Source organism: Hypomesus nipponensis, chromosome 14, assembly GCF_054491055.1.
Source record: "Hypomesus nipponensis isolate SF chromosome 14, ASM5449105v1, whole genome shotgun sequence".
In the NCBI taxonomy this organism is placed as follows: Eukaryota; Metazoa; Chordata; class Actinopteri; order Osmeriformes; family Osmeridae; genus Hypomesus; species Hypomesus nipponensis.
The window spans coordinates 3,470,001-3,492,437 of NC_140374.1; the positions used below are offsets into that span (position 1 = coordinate 3,470,001).

Genomic DNA, 22,437 nt, shown 5'->3' on the forward strand with positions numbered 1-22,437 from the left:
TCGAGCCCTGGCACCAAAAACAGGAAAAGTCTAAATGTCAGGAGGGGAAAACATTTTGCCCGGGAAAACACCGTGCGAAAACCCCACCGACACCACCTGAATCTGCTGTTCACAGTATTGGAGAACACCGTACACCACCTGAATCTGCTGTTCACAGTATTGGAGAACACCGTACACCACCTGAATCTGCTGTTCACAGTATTGGAGAAAACCGTACACCACCTGAATCTGCTGTTCACAGTATTGGAGAACACCGTACACCACCTGAATCTGCTGTTCACAGTATTGGAGAACACCGTACACCACCTGAATCTGCTGTTCACAGTATTGGAGAACACCGTACACCACCTGAATCTGCTGTTCACAGTATTGGAGAACACCGTACACCACCTGAATCTGCTGTTCACAGTATTGGAGAACACCGTACACCACCTGAATCTGCTGTTCACAGTATTGGAGAACACCGTACACCACCTGAATCTGCTGTGCACAGTATTGGAGAACACCGTACACCACCTGAATCTGCTGTTCACAGAGAACTTCCGATTGGTAGTGAAGAGAAAAAGATCTCATACAGTACATTTGTGGACCTCCTTGGTGAAGTGTTACCATGTTGCCCCCCTTCACACACACACACACACACACACAGAAACTAGCAGCATTATTAAACACCATCAACATGGTGTACTGAACAGAAATGCAGGCCCATGCCTGCTGTCCTAATCTTTGAATGCTTTTAAGGGTGGAGGTGGGGCCAAGGGTCTTGTTGATGCGTTTAACCAGCCTTTCATATCAGTATTTACCATCCTGCAGGTCAGACCTGCCCATTAAGCGGGATTAGATCTGAAACACTGTGCTGGTCTAGATCTGAATCTGCCTCTTGGTGAGATGACGATTATTTCGAAAAGGTTTCGAAAATAGGACCAATAGGATATTGGAGGCGGGACTTCCACGCTGATGGCCTCACCCATGCTGCTGTGGGAAATCAGCCGGTATGTTGGTAGGGGTGAAGGTAGCGACTGCCACTTGTGTTCTGTCCCATAGGGATTACTGTAGATGTTAGGAAACATCCAGCTGTGGGAACCCGTCCTCGGTGAGTCACAGACGGGTGGAACCAGTGGGTTGAAACCTCACGAGAAGCAGACAAATAAACATTATATCTCAATAAACGCCAGCTTTGAAATGGTCTCATCCCAGGCTTAATGAAGGTTCTTGACTATGATGGCCTAGCGCTGAATAAATGTCCTGAACCAACAGTATCATCATGGAGGTAATGAAGGTTATAAATTACCATGGTCTGGTGGTCGCACTGTCACTTTGGTCTCCCTGGCGACTGTGATCTGCAGCAGAGCAATCCCAGTAATCACATGGCTGATCTGTCAGTTTAGTAGACTAGTGCTCCAGGTTACATAGGCATGCTGACACACCTAGTCACACCATGGTGCATAGCATGATAGTATTGTACATGTGGGCCATCTGATCTGATTAGTGTGTAATCTGAATGTTGTGTCAACTACAAACAGTGCAGTGTAAATCAGTTTGCTCACACATCAATTAGCCTGATCAAGACCTGCAAACGGATCCAGCCGTGTCGGTCAGGCAGAGAGAGGCAGGGGGGGGGGGGGGGGGGGGGGGGGGGGGGACAGAGCGAGCGAGGGAACAGAGCGAGCGAGGGAACAGAGCGAGCGAGGGGAAAGGGCAGAGAGAGTGAAACCTCGAAAGAGGGGGGCTTTAGGGCTGTCCTCGGTGGGTTTTCAGAGATGACTGCACCCTCAACGTGAGACGCCGTTGCATCACTCTTCAGACCCCTGCCTGCCTGACCCCCCCCCCCTCCATTGCTGACAGGGATTAACACCTAATCCCTGATGGTGAGGTTCTCTATCAGAATCAGGTCGGGAGTGGGGTTCTGTGTTCGACGTGTATAGCCAAAGCGTTACCCTGGACCGTGTACAAATAATGAGGACAGCCTTGGGCATGGCTGGCAGAGTACAGAGGTCTAATATCATTACCGGCCTCTCTCTCTCTCTGTGTGTGTATGTGTGTGTGTGTGACATGTTTCGCCTGGTTTTGAACAACAGGGATAGTGCTATTTACATACTGTATGTACTCCTGTGCAGGTTGCTAGCCAACACAGTGTGTGTGTAAGTTTACCCATGCCAGTCCATGAGAGACAGACAGAAGGAACATATTTCCACTATTGTACAAAATGAAAGAGACATGCATGGAAGGGAACAGCATCTATTTATTGTTACCAGCTTATGTTTGACTGGTCTTTTCACTCATAGTTGACCTGAGGCTCTCTCTCTCTCTCTCTCTCTCTCTCTCTCTCTCTCTCTCTCTCTCTCTCTCTCTCTCTCTCTCTCTCTCTCTCTCTATCTCTCTCTCTCTCTCTCTATCTCTCTCTCTCTCTCTCTCTCTCTTCTCTCTCTCTCTCTCTCTCTCTCTCTCCCTTCCTTTCTCTCTCACAAAAATGCTGATGTGAAGCTAATGTGTGTGATTAGTATCGTGTTGCACGCTCACTACCCTGGGCTTGCTTGTCTGCAGGGGGACCAATCAGATTTGTTTTTGTAACTGTCTGTCAGACCCACTCTGTGACTTCATCCCTCCCACTGATAGCCACCACCCCCAACACACACACCTCCACCCCTACACACACACCTCCACCCCAACACACACACCTCCACCCCCAACACACACACCTCCACCCCCAACACACACACCTCCACCCCAACACACACACCTCCACCCCAACACACACACCTCCACCCCCAACACACACACCTCCACCCCAACACACACACCTCCACCCCCAACACACACACCTCCACCCCAACACACACACCTCCACTTTCAACACACACACTTCCACCCCAACACACACACACCTCCACCCCCAACACACACACCTCCACCCTCAACACACACCTCTACTCCAACACACACACCTCCACCCCCAACACACACACCTCCACCCCTCGGCACACACACCTCCACCCTCAACACACACCTCTACTCCAACACACACACCTCCACCCCCAATACACACACCTCCACCCCTCGGCACACACACCTCCACCCCCAACACACACACCTCCACCCCCAACACACACACCTCCACCCCAACACACACACCTCCACCCCAACACACACACTTCCACCCCCAACACACACACCTCCACCCCAACACACACACCTCCACCCCCAACACACACACCTCCACCCCAACACACACACCTCCACTTTCAACACACACACTTCCACCCCAACACACACACACCTCCACCCCCAACACACACACCTCCACCCTCAACACACACCTCTACTCCAACACACACACCTCCACCGCCAACACACACACACCTCCACCCCTCGGCACACACACCTCCACCCTCAACACACACCTCTACTCCAACACACACACCTCCACCCCCAACACACACACCTCCACCCCTCGGCACACACACCTCCACCCCCAACACACACACCTCCACCCCTAACACACACACCTCCACCCCCAACACACACCTCCACCCCCAACACACACACCTCCACCTTCAACACACACACCTCCACCCCAACACACACACCTCCACCCCAACACACACACCTCCACCCCAACACACACCTCCACCCCAACACACACACCTCCACCCCCAACACACACCTCCACCCCCAACACACACCTCCACCCCAACACACACCTCCAACCCAACACACACCTCCACCCCAACACACACCTCCACCCCAACACACACCTCCACCCCAACACACACACCTCCACCCCCAACACACACACCTCCACCCCTCGGCACACACACCTCCACCCCCAACACACACACCTCCACCCCCAACACACACCTCCACCCCCAACACACACCTCCACCCCAACACACACCTCCAACCCAACACACACCTCCACCCCAACACACACTCAGCACCATCAGGGCTTGACAAAGTGCTTTTCCCCAGGCATAAAATAACCAAATGAGCTTATCCAAGGACAAAGTGTTTTGGGTGTGCTTTCCTGCGATTGGTGTGCATCATGCAATGTTTGTGAACCAGCCACCCTCCACGTATGCGTGCACGTCCTGAGGCTGCCTGTCCTTGGTGGGGAGCGTGAGGAGGAGAGAGCAGGCGTAGCATACACTGATGTATGGCTGATTCATAGTTTTTCTGCTGGGTACGATCTGTGAATCCTTATTGTCTACTGCGGTGTGGCTTGCATAGGAAGGCTTGTCTGGGCATGGGACATGGGATATAAATGAAACTACAATGGAATCACTGTTTTGGTCCAAGAGTCCTCGACCAGGCAGGAAGGACATCCTTTTGATCTAATGGTTGATGATCTGATGTGGAAGACTGGGGTGAAATCCCAGAAAATCCTACAGATTTATAGATAGCCTACACATGGATATTGCAAGTTGTTCTTGACCATGAAAAACAGTTCTTCCTGACCTTGAATATTAGCTTGCATTGAAAGCCTTGTAAAAAATAAATCTGTTTTTTTCCAACCCCCATAAATAATTAAATATAGTAAACATGAAGGCAATATATGGGGGTGACAGACCATAACAGTCTCATCATAAGAAAACAGCCGGGGTTCTACTTCATCATAGATAAGAACAACTTCACCTCGGCTTCCATAATCCGCCTCTGGAAAAAAAAGTAATTGGGATCAAATCCATAGGCATCCCTGACAGCATCAAGCGGATATCAGAGCCGTCTGTTCAGTCAAAAGGTTAATACTCCTCCCCGGTGTCCGGTGTTTATCTGGCTGGTGTCACCTGCATCACATGAACAGACTAACAATAGCTTACCATAGCCCAGCTCGTCATCTATCCCGCCAAAGTAGTCTAAGGTCCTTGAGAAAAAGGCAACATATTTTGGGGTTCGAACGGGATACGACACGCTGTTGAATAGGCTACGTATAGGACCGTTGGGCAGTGTGTCCGTTTTTAAGTGGGACTGCAGTGAAAGCCACGAGAGGCCACTAACGCACGAGCGTTCAAACGCACTCTTCTTCTCAAACTTGAGCTTCATTACCCTCGCGCGCCTCATCCGCGGAGTGCTTGCGCGCATTCTCGCAGCTTCCCCGCAGTACGGAGCTGTAACGGGACACTCTACCGACCTGTTTTCTCTCTGCTATTCTGAAAACTGTCTATACACCCGTTCGCAGGTTTGCATGTTTGTGAAAGCTAATTCCGGGGAGGCACAATGTGGCAGCTGATATTCTTCGGTGAGACGTGTTTTGCGGATCTTGAGTGATCGTGAAGCAGAAAGAGAGAGAAAGCTGCTGTGGATTGATGAAGCTATTCTCTCTACGAAATGGTACGTGACAAGTTTTCTGGTGTCCATATTATTTCCACCGGCAGTTTCGAAATCAAACTAAATTACCCCATCACCTTTCAACTTTAACAAAATGAAAGCCTCATTGTCGAGGTTGTTACTTTACAATAATTACAAGTTGGTACTTTTACAGAATGTAAAATATTATTATTTAGAATTGCACTAACAATTTTAATCTGAATTTGAGTCTCATGCACTCGTGGATCCCCAGCAGTATGTTAAACTTGATCAGCGATGCATTAACCGCACAGACAAATAGTTAAATGCCTAGTCTATCATCCTAGAGTTATGTTATGTATGTTATGAACTGCAATTATTGTATGAAATGTGCTATATGAATAAAGTTGCATTATTATTATTATTAGAGAAAACAGATAACGCATCCCTGTTATTGCAGAACAGCTTTAAACTACCCATTGCTTTATTTGATCATATAAGTGCATTTTTTCAAGTTTGGTATCGACTATACCATAGCCGTGTGTTTGTAAAAGGAAAGAAAGAGAAGCCTACAGTTTGGACTCATCTCTGTGTGAAGTTGACTCATTATTTAAACAGCTCGTAATTGAACAGTGGTAACAACTTCAATTGGTCTTATCTGTCGAGCCCCGTGTCTGTCACGCGCACAGGAGGAGCGTGTTCATGATAACAACCGCGCGTCACAAAAACACTTTCTTCAATTAACTTTCCACTCGGCGAAGCAACCCTCCCCTCCGCCGGGAGTTCTCTTACCAACCAGCGATTTTATTAATAAATAGTTTATAAATCTCTCCTCCCCCCGCTGATCGAAATGAAACACCTTCACAAAGTGATTTATGGAATCCCCGTGCGGGCCCAGTCTAACTTGAATAAGTGGATATCCGCGGCTCATTAGATCTGCAAGAACTTTAGATCACAGCCGTCCAGTGTTTTAGAGGTGTAATAACGACACCTCTAGCTGGTTTGAGCTACACTGTGCAGACATATATTATGCGCATTTTAAATGCATAGTTTTTGATCAATGTTATGGCTGTAGGCGAAAAGCTGTCGTGTTGCGGGGTAGGCGAATGAAGGCTGCAGCAGGCTTAGGTGCCTACAGGCTACTGCGAACACTCAAAGCCTGTAGTTACTCTGTTGAGCGTGCTAAGAATGCGTCTATGCCACTACAGTTATCTTACATTCCGCTAGCATAGAGAAAACTAGAAGTTCTCAGCTTTCAATCTTTACACTCACACGCGGCCCTGATGTCACAAGTCTTCAGTGTCTGTCAGAGTTGATCAGGGTGGGTGATGGCCTGGTGTGTGCCCGTGTGTAAGACAGGGAAGGAGAGGGTTGAGCAGTTATGTGATGTGATGTGTTTAAGCCATGAAGACTGCGGTTGTTTTCTGGTCTGTGTCCACTGCTGTGGTCATATCTCACACACTGTAACATAATAGCTTTCGCCAGGGGCGGTTCTACATGGGGGCCCACAGGGGCCAGTGCCCCTTTAAAAATGTCCGTGGCCACCCCTGTGGTCCCCCCGAGCTGACTGAATAATATATAGATTTTTTTTAACGTTGTTTTTCTTCTTCTAGTAGTCATCGTGAAACGAGGAAGGGACATTGCAGCCTTTTTTGCCCCAGTAAATAAAAAAGTGAGAGAAACATATCAAGGTATTGAGAGAGTTGAGGAGCTGGAAGAGGGAGAGCCAGAGCCATTTGTATGATTTTAATGTAAAGCAAAATTAAAGTATTTAATGTTTAAATATCACTTGTTTCCGTTATTTATTGTGCTCCTCTGATTAAACACTGCCCCCCCTCCTTGCCCCCCCCCCCCCCCCGTAAATCTTGCCTATAACTGGCTATCACAACTATAATAACTCATGATAGTTTAACCAAATTGCTTACACCCCATCCATACACAGACCTGAGACTAAACCTGAGGTCCTGTCTCAAGGCACAGGCTTCAATCACAAATTGTGTTTAAGTTTGTTTCAACCCTGGTTTAACCCCCTTTTAAAACAAAGATCAAATTCAAAATAACATTTGAGCTCGTCTATGACACAATAGACGGGATCCATTGTATGTGGCAAAACCAAATGTTATGCGTGTGTGAATGTATGTGGTGTGTGGGGACCATTTGCATATTTTTGGTTTCTCAGTGTGTATAAAGTCTGTGCGAGGTTTGTCGAATCAAACGCCCCCTCCAGTGTCTCTCCAGGTGTGGGGCACAGCACTGTCCTGTGGGGAGTACTTTTGTGTCTATCTGTTGCTGCCGGACGCACGAGGCTGGAAAGGAGGGGGAGGAGTTTGCACCACTGCAGTCTCGCTGAGATTCTCGCTACTGTAGCTCTTTTCCCCACTCCTGTTTTTATATTCTCTCTCTTCCTCTCTCTTCCTTTTTCTCTCTCGCTGCGCTTGTGTGCTAATGTCCCTTTGTCTCACCTTACTTCTCTCTTCTCTCACAATTTCCTCCCCCCTCTCTCTCAATCTGCCCCCCCCCCCCTTTTCTCAGAGACTGCTATGTGATAGACCAGGGCAAACGGTCATGCACTTCAGGCAACCCAGCCTGTGAAGCAGCCAGCCAGCCAGTTTTAACCAGCCAGCCAGCCTGTCTTCTAGCCTGCTGACCAGCCACCCAGGAAACCAGTCCTTCGCCTTACTGGCCTGCTCCGACTGTTTCCTCCCGCCAGCCTTTTCTGATCCCTGATGCCACCATGCCCATCATCAGCAATGCCAACCAAGACTTCAGCCACCTGTCTGTCAGTGATGACAGCAGCCTGGACCGTATCTTCACTCAGATACCCGAAACAGAGACAGTCAAGGTGAGGGACAAGAATGACCACTTGTGTCCCTTATACAGATTCAGATTTTAAGAACCAGGTCAAACACATATTGGTACCATTGTTTTTATACAATCTTCTACCATGGTATTATTTTGTTTGTTTGTTGAGCGACTTACTGAACAGCTAAACAGAGAGTAAACATTCAGAGCTCAATAAACTAGCAAAGCATTCTCTCACAGGAGTTCAATGAAGCGTAACTCCGTCTCCACATGTGCAGGGTGTGTACTACCAGAGGGCCCAGTTCATCCGGGGCCAAGGGGAGCTGGGAGCGGTGGACCACCAACTGGTGGCGGTGATCAACGTGGGGGGAAACCGCTACACCTTCCCCTGGAGCACCCTGGAGGAGTTCCCCCTGACCCGGCTGGGCCGCCTGCGCTCCTGCTCCAGCCCGGAGGACATCGCGCGCATCTGCGACGACTACGACGAGGCGCGTCGCGAGTACTTCTTCGACCGCAGCCCCTCGGCCTTCCGGATCATTCTCAACTTCCTGGCGGCCGGGAAGCTGCGTCTGCTGCGCGAGATGTGCGTGCTGTCGCTCCACGACGAGCTGACCTACTGGGGCGTGGAGATGACCTACATGGAGCGGTGCTGCAAGCGGCGCATGTACACGCGCATCGAGGAGGTGCAGCAGCACGAGAGGGTGGAGGAGGAGCGCAGGCAGAGGAACGCGCTGCAGCGCCCCCAGGTGGTGGAGACCAAGTACCGCAAGTTCATGAACCGTCTAAGGGACATGGTGGAGAATCCCCAGTCCGGCTTGCCAGGGAAGATCTTCGCCTGTCTGTCTGTGGTCATGGTGGCCGTCACCGTCATCAGCCTGTGTATCAGCACCATGCCCGACCTACGGGAGGAGGAGGCCAGGGTGAGTCTGGGGCGGGGCGTCAGGATCGGGAAACTGGCGTGAAAAGACGCGGGTGTTTCTAATGGTGTGTGGTTTCCACAATAAAGTGTGGTCGCGTGTCGGTGCGTTAGAGAGAGTGTGTGAGACAGGGTGGCTTTGTGCCAAACCAATCGCCCACCGGGAGCAAATCGAGTCGGAAGTTGAAGTCGATGTCTGTGCATGCTGGCAGGTGTGTGGAACAGACGTGCGTTCGGATTCTGTCGGGGTTAGAATGACACGGGTTGAGGTTAGGCTTAGGGGTCAGGGATAGCATGGTTCTGAATTGGAGTGAATTGTCGGTCACCACTGGGATAATGAAGCAAACCTGAGTGCTTGCGTGTGGAAGAGACAGTATGTGTGCGCCTACTTGCAGGTGTGCAAGAGAGACAGTGTGGGCTTATGTGCATCAAGAGATGTGTATTCTTGCATAGATCATTTATATATATTCTGCATGTGTGCTGCTCACTTTGGGTGTTCGAGAGAGAAGCTCATCGCCATCCCCACCAAGGCTGCCTGTTTTGGCGTTCATTTGTCACCTTAACAGTGTTTGGTTGTGTGTGTGTGTGTGTGTGTGTGGAGGAGGGGGGCGCTGATTCACGATGACTAAGTGATTAAGCACATTGCTGCAGGCCAGGGGAATCCATCCTGTGGATGGATTTGTTGTGAAAAACAGAGGTGAGGTCAGTCATAATGATCCCAATGCGGTAGTCAGACACTGCTCAACACGACTGCTGGTTCAGTTTAGAAATGACCCCTCTCTCTCATTGGATTGCCCTGCCACAAATGTCAGGTAGACTCGCTCATAATTTCAGTGTGTGGTGTTTGTGTGTGTGTAAGAGACAGATACTGTGCATATTGAATGAGAGACCTAGAGCCAGATAGAAGGAGAGAACCAGATAAAGATAATTACTGAAAAAATAGACAATGTGGAGACAGACAATGTGGAGACAGACGGACAGGCAGACAGTCAGACAGTCAGACGGCAGACAGACAGGCCGACAGTCAGTTAGATAGGCAGACAGGCAGACAGGCAGACAGGCAGACGGACAAGCAGACAGTCAGACAGGTTAGACAGTCAGTTACATAGGCAGATGGCAGACAGACAGACAGACAGACAGACAGACAGACAGACAGACAGACAGACAGACAGGCAGGCAGGCAGGCAGGCAGGCAGGCAGGCAGGCGGCAGGCAGACAGTCAGCCTGACAGGCAGACAGGGAGACAGTCAGTTGGATAGGCAGACGGCAGGCAGACAGACAGACAGACAGACGGCAGGCAGACAGACAGACAGACAGACAGACAGACAGACAGACAGACAGGCAGGCAGGCAGGCAGGCAGGCAGGCAGGCAGGCAGGCAGGCAGGCAGGCAGGCAGGCAGGCAGGCAGGCAGGCAGGGTGAGTACAGTATTATTTACCTGATCGGTTCTGTGCTTTCCTTTCTGGTTTTCTCTCTCCCTCTCTGTCTCTCGCTCTTTGCCCGTAGGTAGAGGTCTTTGAGACTTTAAAGTGTGTGTGCTGTGGACTGTGTTTTCTAGGGGTGGGGGGCCGTGGTAAGAGTGTGTGTGCGTGTGTGTGTGTGTGTGTGTGTGTGCAGGGGTGAGAGTGTGCTGTGAGGTGTGTCTGTTACTCGCAGAATGATGGAAGCAGCCTGGCGAAACCCCCCTAATGTCAGCACACACCAGGGAATAATGAACTGAGCAAACACACGCACACACACACACTCACACACACACCGGTGTTGGAGGGGGTGGGGGTGTTTGCACTGTGTGCATTGTCCAAGCACTGGGAGGCTTGATTTGCATTTCTTTGCACATACGAGTGTGTGTGTGTGTGTGTGTCAGTGTTAGCAGGTAGTGTGTGTATCTGTACCAGTCACAGAGCTGCAGTGCACCAACCTGCAGGTTCAGCCAGCCAGCAGTCAGACCCACGGTGTGTCATGTGTCATTCACTGAGTCTCTGAGTCTTTACTATGGAAACAGGTTTGACCACTGGCGCACACCTCATATATCACAGAGAGAAAGAGAGGAAGAGAGGGAGGGAGGAATATAGGAAAGGAGATAGTGAGAGAGACAGAGAGAGAGAGAGAGACTGAGAGAGAGAGACACAGAGAGAGACTGAGTGAGAGAGAGAGAGACTGAGAGAGAGAGGCAATTTCTATACATTTGAAACACACTGTATGCCTCTGCTGTACCTGTGTCTTGTTGTGTGTGTGTGTTCTGTGTAGTGGGCTTGGTGCCTGGAGTGTGTGTGTGTGTGTTAGTGACAGAAAGGCCCCTTGGTGCGTTCAGGAATGCAAATCTATAAACTCCCAGAGAGTATACGCAGTGTGTCTGTATAAACCTACTGCCTCAATAAATGACTTAAACCAAACACTCACCAGAACATACACACACACACAAAACACACACACAGACACACATGCACATACCCATACAAGTGCTGCGCTGAGCGCAGAGCTCTGACAGATTAAATGAGTGTTTGGATTGGTCAGGACAGGCTGTGTTCAGTCCGGATGCTCTCTGCCAGAAAGGAGAACCATCTCATTTACGTCCTGGTCCGGAGAAGGTTTGGGTACAGTTGAGAATGGGCTCTACTTGGAAGGGATGTGCTTACACTCTGCAGATGTTTACAAGGGAGTGAGTTTGTTTCACACAAGCAGGAACTCAAAACTCTTTTATGATTAATGTCTCCTTTTTTAATGACGTCTAAATGCGTGTCTGTCCTAACAAGTAGTTGTTCTGTTATTCAGTACACTGTAAACACCATGAAGAACCAGTATCTGTGAACTGTCACATATGTTCCATAATTAGCAAGTGTCGATGCCTTTCTGTGTTTCCCCCAGTCCTCAGATTCCACTGGCTAAGACTGACACAGCCCCAGCCCCAGCTTAAATGCAAAAACTGCCTAAGATTTGACATTTGATAGTCTAAATTGATGAGGGGTGATAACAATTGCAGTAAAAATGCAGCTTTCAATCTGTGCCGTTGTTAACAGTGAAATGAGCTTAGTGACTGATGGGGCTGTGTACTGCAGAAAGTCGTTTGAGGTCGAGTTATCAGATCTTATTAGCTGCTACAGCATGTACCTGTCATCTCTTAGAGTATTGATCTGAAAGATCTGGGGCTGGGATAGGGGTTGGGGCTGGGGCTGGTGCTGAAGTTAAGGCTGGGGTTGTCAGGGGAAGCAGGAATGTGAAGTGACAGAAGGCAGTAAACACTAGGTGACCTGTGCTGGCTTCTGCTTCCTCTCTTCCACAGGGTGTTTATCATAAGAGATAGAGAGACAAAGACAGAGATAGTGGGAGAGAGAGAGACAGAGAGAGAGAGAGAGAGAGAGAGAGAGAGAGAGAGAGAGAGAGAGAGAGAGAGAGAGAGAGAGAGAGAGAGAGAAAGAGAGGGACTTTGATTTTTAAATATACCTTTATTGGACTGTTAAAACTGCCAGCTAACCAAGCAGTTTTACCACACCAGCCATTCCTTATTCAAGACAAAATCATTTCACTTGTAAATTCCACAACATTTTACTTTTCAATCAAACTAAACCAAAAACGAACCAAAAAGCGTGAGAGGGAGAGAGAAGGAGAGAGAGAGACCGATATCGAGAGGAAAAGGGAAACATCTTGAGGGATAGAAGAGGAGGAAGAGGAGTTGCTGCTGTGTGTTTCTGCCAGGTAGGACAGAATGAGGAAGAGACACGGGAGCCAGCAGGAGGATGATAGAGAAATACTGAGTACCGTAGAGATAGTGTGTGTGTGTGTGTGTGAGTGTGTGTGTGAGTGTGTGTGTCCCACGCACGTACACAGACAGCTCCAGCCTGTTTTTGTATTCAGTGTCTATGCTGTACGGCTGTCAAGTGGCATTTGGAGAGAGAGCACTGCAGAGTGTAATGTGTCTATCCTGCCCAACGACTCAGGTACAGTACACACACACACACACACACACACGCAGCTGCTTTGAGGTAAAGTTATCTCATGAAGGTGACCTTGGAGGTGGCGTTGCACGTGTGGTTTGGTGTGTCACTCTGTAGTAGGAGCAGAGCAGAGACAGAGGCAGTCCTCCCCTCTTGTCTCCTCCCCAGCTCTCCCAGGGTGCTTGATTTCAGACCAGAGGCCCCCCTTCTCCCACCGCCGCGGGTCCCCGACAACCACAGGATCCCCTCAGAATCACATTCCGCCGCGAGTCAGCACGAAACAAATGCACCCCACACTCAACCACCCAACCCTTCTCCCTGACGGATAGTCGAGCTCTAGTCGCTGACCTAACCCTGCTGTCGAGCCCTGACTATTTTGTGACGAGTTTGTGTGTGTGTAAGAGACAGAGATGGAGATTTGGTGAAAAGTTAAAAAATCATTTTCAAACATGGATACAGTCCTCTCTCAGCAGAATGGTGGAAAGTGTCACTTTGTCAGCACGGGTCGGAGCGTTTTATTGCTTCATAATATGTAGGGAAGAGTCTGTTATGAGAAAAATAGAGACTTATGACGTCGACCACATGTTCTTCTTGTCAGATCATCTTTATCTATTTTATCTTCTCCACAAGGTCACAATAAAATATGGGTTTACCTCGGCGTGGTGAAGGTCCTGTTGAAGGTAAACATGATTGATGGGCTGGGAAGGTCTTTTTTTCTTCTTTTTTTCCTCCATTTTCTCTGTTCCTCCCCCAAGCCCTCCACAATCTGCCTCCAGAGGGAGTCTGGGTAATGATCCAACCTCATGATCGCGTCAAGCCAGACTGGTATCATGTCTGAGAGAGACAAGGATAGAGAGAGGAGGACACAGTTAGACAGAGACAAGCAGACAATCAGACAGGCAGAGAGAGAGAGAGAGAGAGAGAGAGAGAGAGAGAGAGAGAGAGAGAGAGAGAGACAGAGAGAGAGAGACAGAGAGAAAGAGACAGAGAGAGACAGAGAGAGACAGAGAGAGAGACAGAGAGACAGGAAAGCAGACAAACAGGCAGGCAGACAGATTGGAAGACAGATACACAGACAGAGGAAAACAGACTCCTGTCTGAAAAACATGAATCACACCCATCACAACTTCCTTACTGTATATACTGTGTGTGTGTGTGTGTGATCTCCCCTCTGCTCTGCAACAGAGCCCTCTGCTGTCATATTTCAGACCAACTTCAATGAGAGGAGCTCCTCTGCCTGTCTCCTCTGAGACTGCTACTGTACATGCACACACACACTCTCTCTCACTCACACACACACACACACACGCACACTCTCTCACACGCACACACACACACACACACTCTCTCACACGCACACACACAAGCACACTCTCTCACTCACACACACGCACACTCTCTCACTCACACACACACGCACACTCTCACTCACACGCACACTCTCACACACACGCACACTCTCTCACACGCACACACACACACACTCTGCAGTACTGTCGGACGTGCTGCTAGGTTGGGAATCTGTTAGTTCACGGGGAGAGCCAAGCAACACCAAAGGGTTGGCTGAAAATGACCAGAGAGAGGAAGTGAGAGGACTGAATAAGAAAGCATCACTGCCAGAGAGCCAGAGAGATGAATAAATACGAAGGACAGACTGGGTGTGACGGAGCCCATTCCATTGATGTATCTGAGCTGAAGATGGGCAGACACAAATCAGCTGACGGTGTTGGGAGAGACAGAGGGAGGAACAGAGAGAGCCAGTCTCAGGAGGGGTTTGATACCTCAGGATTTGCATGGAGTGCAGCCTCTCTATGCAGCCTGTCAGTTTTTGTGTTTGTTTGTTTTTTAATGGTTGGGTCGTGGAGCCAATCATTAGTCAAGCCAGAACTGTTTGTTAGTTTTTTAATGGTTGGGTCGTGGAGCCAATCATTAGTCAAGCCAGAACTGTATCTCTGTGTGTGTGTGCGTGTGTGTGTTGGTTCCCACGGTTTCATTTGGATGTTACCCTTATCATCATTCCACGTCTCCTAGGCAGTTTCCCACAACCGATATGCAGATAGGTTCACACCGAGTCTTTCCTTCAACACGGCACGGAGCTCAATTATTCATCAGCTGAATTTTAAATATCGTTCTTTGAACCCGAAGGCTTTTTTGTGTTGAAACCAAAGGCTTACAAATGGAAGGCCAGATCTCTCTAGGAAGCACTCCGCGGTGTGTGAGGCCGGGTACAGACCTCTCAGGGTTAACCACTTCATGACTGGAGCCATGAGCCAGACGCCCCCCTGGATTCAGCGGCACTTTCCGCGTCCCTGCCGTGTTGCGTGTCTCTGGGTGGGGCCGCCGCCACGTTGTGGTCGTCCTATGACGGTCACAGCAGCTCTGACCGTGATGCGCTTCTCTGTCCTGCTAGACAGACGACGCCGGAATGAGCCGTCAGTTACATTTGTCACGGCGAGAGTGTAGCACCGCGAAAAGGTCGCGAAGAGAGAGCGAGAGCGAGGGAGAAAGAGCGAGGGAGACCGAGAGAGAGGGAGAGGGGACAAAGGGGGGATAAAAAGCGAGGCCGTGATGCAGCTGGAGATGAAGGGTTCGAATGGGGGAGAGCAGAGCGGGAGGAGGACGGCGAGGGGGAGAGCGGGTCGAGGGGGAGGAGGAGGAGAACCAGGAGGAGATGGAAGGGAGCCGGGGGACGGGGAAGAGGAGAAAAGCCAAAGTTGGACGAGCGGGAGACGGAGAGAGGGAGAAGCGTTGACGAACGAGGGGGAGTCAGAGAGCATTTGTGTGAGCGATGAGCGCAGGCGACTGGACGTGGGTGAGGAATGACGTCGGTGGGAGGAGAGATTGTGGGTGTGTGCGCGCGTGATGTATGGAGAGACAGAGAGGGAAGGGTGGGAGAGGAAGAATGAGGGATGAAAGAAGAGCGAGGATGAGGGATGAGAGCCGTGAGGACGGGGAGAAGTAGGGACAAACAGAGAATGAGGGATGAGAAGGAGGAGCAAACAGGCAGGCTCTCCGGCAGAGAGCAGGGGAGGGAGAAGGAGAAGCATAGGACTGGAGAGTTTGGGATGTTGAATAGAAGGGGGAGAGAGAGAGAGAGAGAGAGAGAGAGAGAGAGAGAGAGAGAGAGAGAGAGAGAGAGAGAGAGAGGGGGTGAGGGAGAGGGAGGGAGAGAGAGAGAGAAAGAGAGAGAGAGAGAGAGAGAGAGAGAGAGATAGAGAGAGAGAGAGAGAGAGAGAGAGAGGGAGAGAGAGAAAAGAGATGATATGGGAGTCAAATGAAAGAGAAAGCACGGGAGGTGAAAGAAATAGAGAGCAAGGAATGGATGGACGACCGGATGGAGAGATCGATGGAGGAAAGGATTGGACCACGCGTGCGGTGTGTCCCGGAGTGTCCGGTGTCAGGGGTGTTTGATGCATGCTCCTGGGCAGCTGGAGGTCATGGTGGCCTGGTTGTCCAGGTGCCCCGCCCTCCCCACCCCAGCTGTGATGGAACCGTGAGCCTGGCTAATGACCTGATAGTGGGCCACTTACACACAGGAGACGCCCCACTATGATTTATCACCGACTAAGTGATTGTCTAAGCCTTCGTTTTTGCCCCCCCCCCCTCGCTCTCTATTCCCCCGCTCGCTTCGATCCTCGTCTTTCCTCTGTCCTTCTCTCCCCCCTCTCTTTTTCTCCCTCCCTCACTTTTTCCTCTTGTCTCTCTTCTTTTCTATCGGTCTCCTCCCCCCGTACGTTTATGTCCTTCACAATACTTGCTGCTCTCTGTCTGTCATCCCCTTTAAAACATTTTCAAACGTTCTCTCTCCTCCCTCTTTCCTTCTCCCTCTTCCCACCCCACGTCCCCCCCCCCCTCTCCCCTCTTGCTCCTCCGTCTCTCAGGGTGAGTGCTCCCAGAAGTGCTACAACATGTTCATCATCGAGACGGTGTGCGTGGCCTGGTTCTCCATGGAGTTCGTCCTGCGCTTCATCCAGGCGCCCAGCAAGCTGGACTTCCTCCGCGGGCCGCTCAACGTCATCGACGCCATGGCCATCCTGCCCTACTACGTGTCCCTGGTCGTGGACGAGGAGGACCCGCTGGAGCACGAGAGGCCCGGGGGCGGCAAGGGCTACCTGGACAAGCTGAGCCTGGTCCTGAGGATCCTGCGGGCCCTGAGGATCCTGTACGTGATGCGTCTGGCCCGACACTCCCTGGGCCTTCAGACGCTGGGCCTGACGGTGCGGCGAAGCACCCGGGAGTTCGGCCTGCTCCTCCTCTTCCTGTGCGTGGCCGTCACCCTCTTCTCCCCGCTGGTCCACCTGGCCGAGAGCGAGCTCACCGGCGTGCAGGACTTCAGCAGCATCCCGGCCTCCTATTGGTGGGCCATCATCTCCATGACGACGGTGGGCTATGGAGACATGGTGCCGCGCAGCATCCCCGGCCAGATGGTGGCGCTGTCCAGCATCCTCAGCGGCATCCTCATCATGGCCTTCCCGGCCACCTCCATCTTCCACATGTTCTCCCGCTCCTACCAGGAGCTGAAGCAGGAGCACGACCGCCTCTTCAAGGAGGAGTGTGCCGAGGCGGCCGCCGCCGCCGCCGCTGCCGCATCCGGCGAGCCTGAGGACATGGCAGGGGGAGGAGGGACGGAGGGCTTCCCGCCCCCCGGGAAGCGCCTGTGTTCGGACACGGAGAGCACGCGCTCGCTCGAGTCGCTGGCGGGCAAGGTGGAGGAGACGCCGAGCAACAACAACGGGCACAGCCTGCCGGCTGGAGCCTTCTAGAGACGGCGCTCTGCGACGTCACCGCGGAGCGCCGCAGACAGAGCCGACTCAACGGGACTCTAGTTTGCCGCCTCGCTCGTGTTCCTTCTTCTCCTCGTATTCTTCTCCTCTTTTCTTCTCCTCCTCTCTTTCTCTCCTCCAACTCTATTCTTCTCCTCTTCTCCTCTCCCACTCTATAGACGAGGGGATACTCTGAACTTGAGAGACGTGAGAAGGTGCATGTTAAGTCTGGGACAGGGTATGTGCGGAGTGGAGCAGTGACCCACAAGCCCACAGCACAGTGGACAATACCCCAACAGCCATAAATCAACCAAACCCTCCACTTCCATGAACATGCAATAATATTCCAACTCAAAGCTGTTGTTTCCATCTCTGTCTGTGATCCTTCACCCAGCTTGGCCCAGCCACCATCTTATAGGGCTCTATCCAGTCTCCCGCCCTCTTTATAACCAAGACATAAGGGGGGAGAACTGATTTGACATTAAATTTTTAGTTGTTTTTCTTGAGAAGCTTAAGCCATACTGTACCGAGACCGATGAGAGACTGTTGATTGGTTCAAATGCTCAGTAAAGCCCACTGAGAGGCACGGATGAACTAAAGCGATTAATCCTCCCTCCCTCGTCTGTCCTTTCTGGATAGACAGGCAGACAGACAGAGAGGCAGACAGTAAGACAGACAGACAGACAGACAGACAGGGAGGCAGACAGACAGACAGACAGACAGACAGACAGACAGACAGACAGACAGACAGACAGACAGACAGAGAGACAGACAGACAGACAGACAGACAGACAGACAGACAGACAGACAGACAGACAGATAGACAGACAGAGAGGCAGGCAGACAGACAGACAGACAGACAGACAGACAGACAGACAGACAGACAGACAGACAGACAGACAGACAGATAGATAGACAGGCAGGCAGGCAGGCAGGCAGGCAGGCAGGCAGACAGACAGACAGGGAGGCAGACAAACAGACAGACAGACAGGGAGGCAGACAGACAGACAGACAGGCAGACAGACAGACAGACAGGGAGGCAGACAGGGAGGCAGACAGGGAGGCAGACAGACAGACAGACAGACAGACAGACAGACAGACAGACAGGCAGGTCGGCAGACAGCAAGACAGCAAAAATGAAAAAAGGTCTTCCATGCTAGAGCTTTCTAAATAATTGGAAGGAAATGAGATAGGGAGGTAGATAAGGAAATGAAAAGAGATGTAAAAGGAAATAGAAGAGCCATGCCCATAAAAAAAACTTTGTAAGGCTCTAAATAAACAAATACTAGTAATCTCTATGATGTCATGTTTTTTGTGTGTTTCAGGGAATTGTGGTCTTAATCTGATGATGCAGAGACAAAAAAGTCAGATCCTGACCTTTTGTCCAGAGGCACCCTTCCCCAACATCTAATACTCTCATGTTGTCTCTCTCAAACATGCCACCCACGTCCACCTACGCATGAAACACACATGGACGTCAGGCTGCATATCTGTGTACACTCCTTAACCCTGTGGCACTGGCCAGGTGACCTTTAGCCTTGCAACAGGTTCTCTGGAAGGGGTGGACATTGGTAGGGGGAGGAGTCCGAGGGAGGGGAGGATCCAGCGGGAGGAGTCAGAGGGAGGGGAGGAGTCAGTGGGAGGGGAGCAGTCAGAGGGAGGTGAGAGGTCAGTGGGAAGAGTCAGTGGGAGGAGTGAGAGGGAGGGGAGGAGTCAGTGGGAGGGAGAGGTCAGTGGGAGGAGTCAGTGGGAGGGGAGGAGTCAGTGGGAGGGGAGAGGTCAGTGGGAGGGAGAGGTCAGTGGGAGGAGTCAGAGGGAGGGGAGGATCCAGCGGGAGGAGTCAGTGGGAGGGGAGGTCAGTGGGAGGAGTCAGAGGGAGGGGAGGAGTCAGTGGGAGGGGAGGAGTCAGAGGTAGGGGAGAGGTCAGTGAGAGGAGTCAGTGGCAGGGGAGGAATCAAAGGGGGGGGGTTCCGAGCTGAACTTCAGTCTGTGGAGTGATCTCAGTCTAGTTCACGGGAGCAGACTAAACACAGAGGGCAGTACCTCAGCAGATGTGCTGATAATCTAGATGGGATTATCTTGGAGGGGGGAGGCAAGGGGATAGAACAGTAACAAACTCCAACAAAAATACAGCTGGCACAACCCTGAAAAGTTATCTGTAGAGAGTCTAAAACAAATGCAAGCCACCAATCACATGAGACGTGTGGAGTGTTGACAGCCCATATGCTGTGCCCATCAGAGAAGGTTGAAGCAATCAGAGGTTTTCAGAGTGAGTTTGTTCCATCACAGCATGTGGCCCAAGAGAACCCTGAATGATGTAATGAATGGTCATCACCATGATAGAGTTTAATGAAATCTCGGGATGTCATCTAGGGTTTCTTCCGATGATTGTAATGAATGATGCTTTTCAGAGGCTCAGTCACCCATCTGGACACTTTGAGTGAGTAACGTTCAACTGTAATGATAATCCTTCACGTGTGAATGTTCAGCCAACCCTGGTGTGGGCAGGTGTCTCTGTTTCTGAAGAGGGTGAGATGGGCCATTAACATGTGTTTCTCTGGCTCACTGCCCAGCATTGGCTCCTTCTAGTATTGGATCTTATGGACCAATCACTGGTGCTGAGGAATAGGCCAATTAGGACTTCTTCATAAAAGCATCCAATGTCAACTCTTTCTCTTTCTCACCCTCCCTCAGTCCATTCCCCTCTTGTCGGTCGTTATAGAGTCAAATCTCCATCGGCATTTTGACAACACACACAGAGATAAATATGCCAAATTTAGCCTTCAAGAAAAACAGCAGATTGTCCAAGCATTAAAAGGCGGACTGCAATTGCAGCAGAATATGTTCAGAAAAGCTACAGCTGTTTTTGCATGGTCAACATCGTTACATCGTAGTTAACTGGCCCTTTGAGGGCAACCATAATGCTGATCAGTGCCGGTCCTAGCATATTCGGCGCCCTTGGCAAGATGTATGAACAGCGCCCCCCCCCCCTCACCCCCACAGGAGCGCAAAACGGGATGGCCCTCGGTGAAAATGAGTTTGACGCCCCTGCCATAGAGCTTTTAGGATGCTCCCGCCATCTCTCCATCCGGTGCTTGTAAAAGCACTGTGTCCATTGGCTTTAATGGGCTCTGGCAGGTGGGCAACCTGTCAGCACCTTTTACCCCAAATGTTATGAAAAAAGGAAGCACTGAAGATAAGGTTGTTGGATAAGCGCCGGGATCTGAAGATGGAAAAGCAAAGATTAGCAAAGAATTTGGTAGCATGTCAGCGTGTGATGTTAGGCTGCTAGATGTTAGAGCTGTACAGCCATTTCAATGTTGTTCTGTTTATGGTTAGGGGTTAACCTCTGATGCTCTGAATGGTAACTGGGCCTCTATCCTGAACTGGTCTGCAGTCAGCTTTTCTAGGTCACTGTCGCTGTCCGACCAGCAGGGGGCCTCGTCCTTGGGTTGAACCTGCTCACATAGCTCATGCGGCAGCTGGATGATTGTCATTTCCAATCCGCCTGCAGGGCTAAATATTTCAGTCAAAACATGGATTCACAAGACCCACTAACATGTATTGTAGTTGTACGGTGGATCGGCCATCTGTCGTTAAGGGGAGGGTAGTTACTCGCTGGAGTCTTCCCCCTCAGCTGCTGAAGGTCCACCCCGAAGAAACTCACTGTAGCACACAGTCTCAGGGCAGGCTGAACAGCCTCTCCCATCCTGCCCTTCAAACAGCTCAGACACTACACTGCCCCCCCCCCCACACACACACACACACACACACACACACATGCACGCACACTCCCAACCCCCCACTACCAGCCCATCCCCACCCAGAACTCCTCCCCCCACATCTCATACACAGATAGCTCCACCCTCCCTCTTCTGGAAGCATACTGTGGACCCAGTGCAGGAAGGCTAAAAGCCCTCCACACAAACGTCAAATATGTCTGACTTTGGACTTTTTCACTGCCCAGTCAAGCCGTCACTCTTTCTATTCTGTCTGGACTGAGTGTTTGTGATACCATGAGGCACAACAGAAGACAGGACTCTTGGATGGCAGCGGAAAACAAGTTGTAACCTCCCTTATCCGTCCTTGTCATGTTTAAACAAAAGACTATCACCTGAGTTAACAGGGTCCAGGGCACAAGAGGTATAATTTTTTCTGATAGCTGTCATCAGAATTATGGTTTTGAAGTGACACATTAACCTTCTGGGCAAATAAAAGTGTGTGTGTGTGTGTATGTGTAAAAACTGGACACAAAACAGAAACCTAAATACATAGAACCAAAAAAGACACAGGTGGACATGGTAATACTAACGACACCTGAAACCACACAGGGAAACACACATTCAAATTCGGTAGGTACATTCAAAATTATTGAGCAGTGTATGTGTGTTTTATATTTGTGTATTGATGTGCTTTTTATGTGTGGTTTGTCTGACTCCAATGACTCACTGTACTGGACGTAAATCATTACTGATCTTACCTGAAGGAAGTCATCAAATAGAGCAAGCAAGGGAAAGAGAGAAAGATAGTGTTCTAATCAGAGTTTAGAGTTCTATTTAAGAGAGTAGGTCATGCTTTGGTGGAGCTCCTGAAAAATAATACTCTTTCGGCAACAACAAAAATTACCTTTACAATCTTTAGGAAAAAAAACCGTAATTCAATCTGAGACTCAAGAGGCCCCTGGGAAGAAATCAAGAAGTTCAATTGGAAATGATTTTCATGCATGTAAGGAACAATTAAA

General features: G+C 50.3%; 1 protein-coding gene across 1 annotated transcript; it reads left to right on the plus strand.

Annotated features, from left to right (window-relative positions):
- Positions 1 to 5,004: 5,004 nt before the first annotated feature.
- On the plus strand, positions 5,005 to 18,992 carry kcng4a (potassium voltage-gated channel, subfamily G, member 4a). Its single transcript, XM_084673034.1, has 4 exons — positions 5,005 to 5,328; positions 7,816 to 8,125; positions 8,364 to 9,005; positions 16,815 to 18,992. Exons 2-4 carry the CDS (start codon positions 8,018 to 8,020, stop codon positions 17,694 to 17,696), a joined length of 1,632 nt encoding a protein of 543 aa, XP_084529160.1. The 5' UTR covers positions 5,005 to 5,328; positions 7,816 to 8,017; the 3' UTR covers positions 17,697 to 18,992.
- The last annotated feature ends 3,445 nt before the right edge of the window (positions 18,993 to 22,437 follow it).

What these genes read in the sequence shown, in the direction of transcription:
- kcng4a (XM_084673034.1), top strand. Translation starts at nt 8,018, where the DNA reads ATGCCCATCATCAGCAATGCCAACCAAGACTTCAGCCACCTGTCTGTC. An exon ending in CCGAAACAGAGACAGTCAAG is followed by an intron (nt 8,126 to 8,363) that starts GTGAGGGACAAG and finishes CCACATGTGCAG; the next exon opens with GGTGTGTACTACCAGAGGGC. An exon ending in TACGGGAGGAGGAGGCCAGG is followed by an intron (nt 9,006 to 16,814) that starts GTGAGTCTGGGG and finishes TCCGTCTCTCAG; the next exon opens with GGTGAGTGCTCCCAGAAGTG.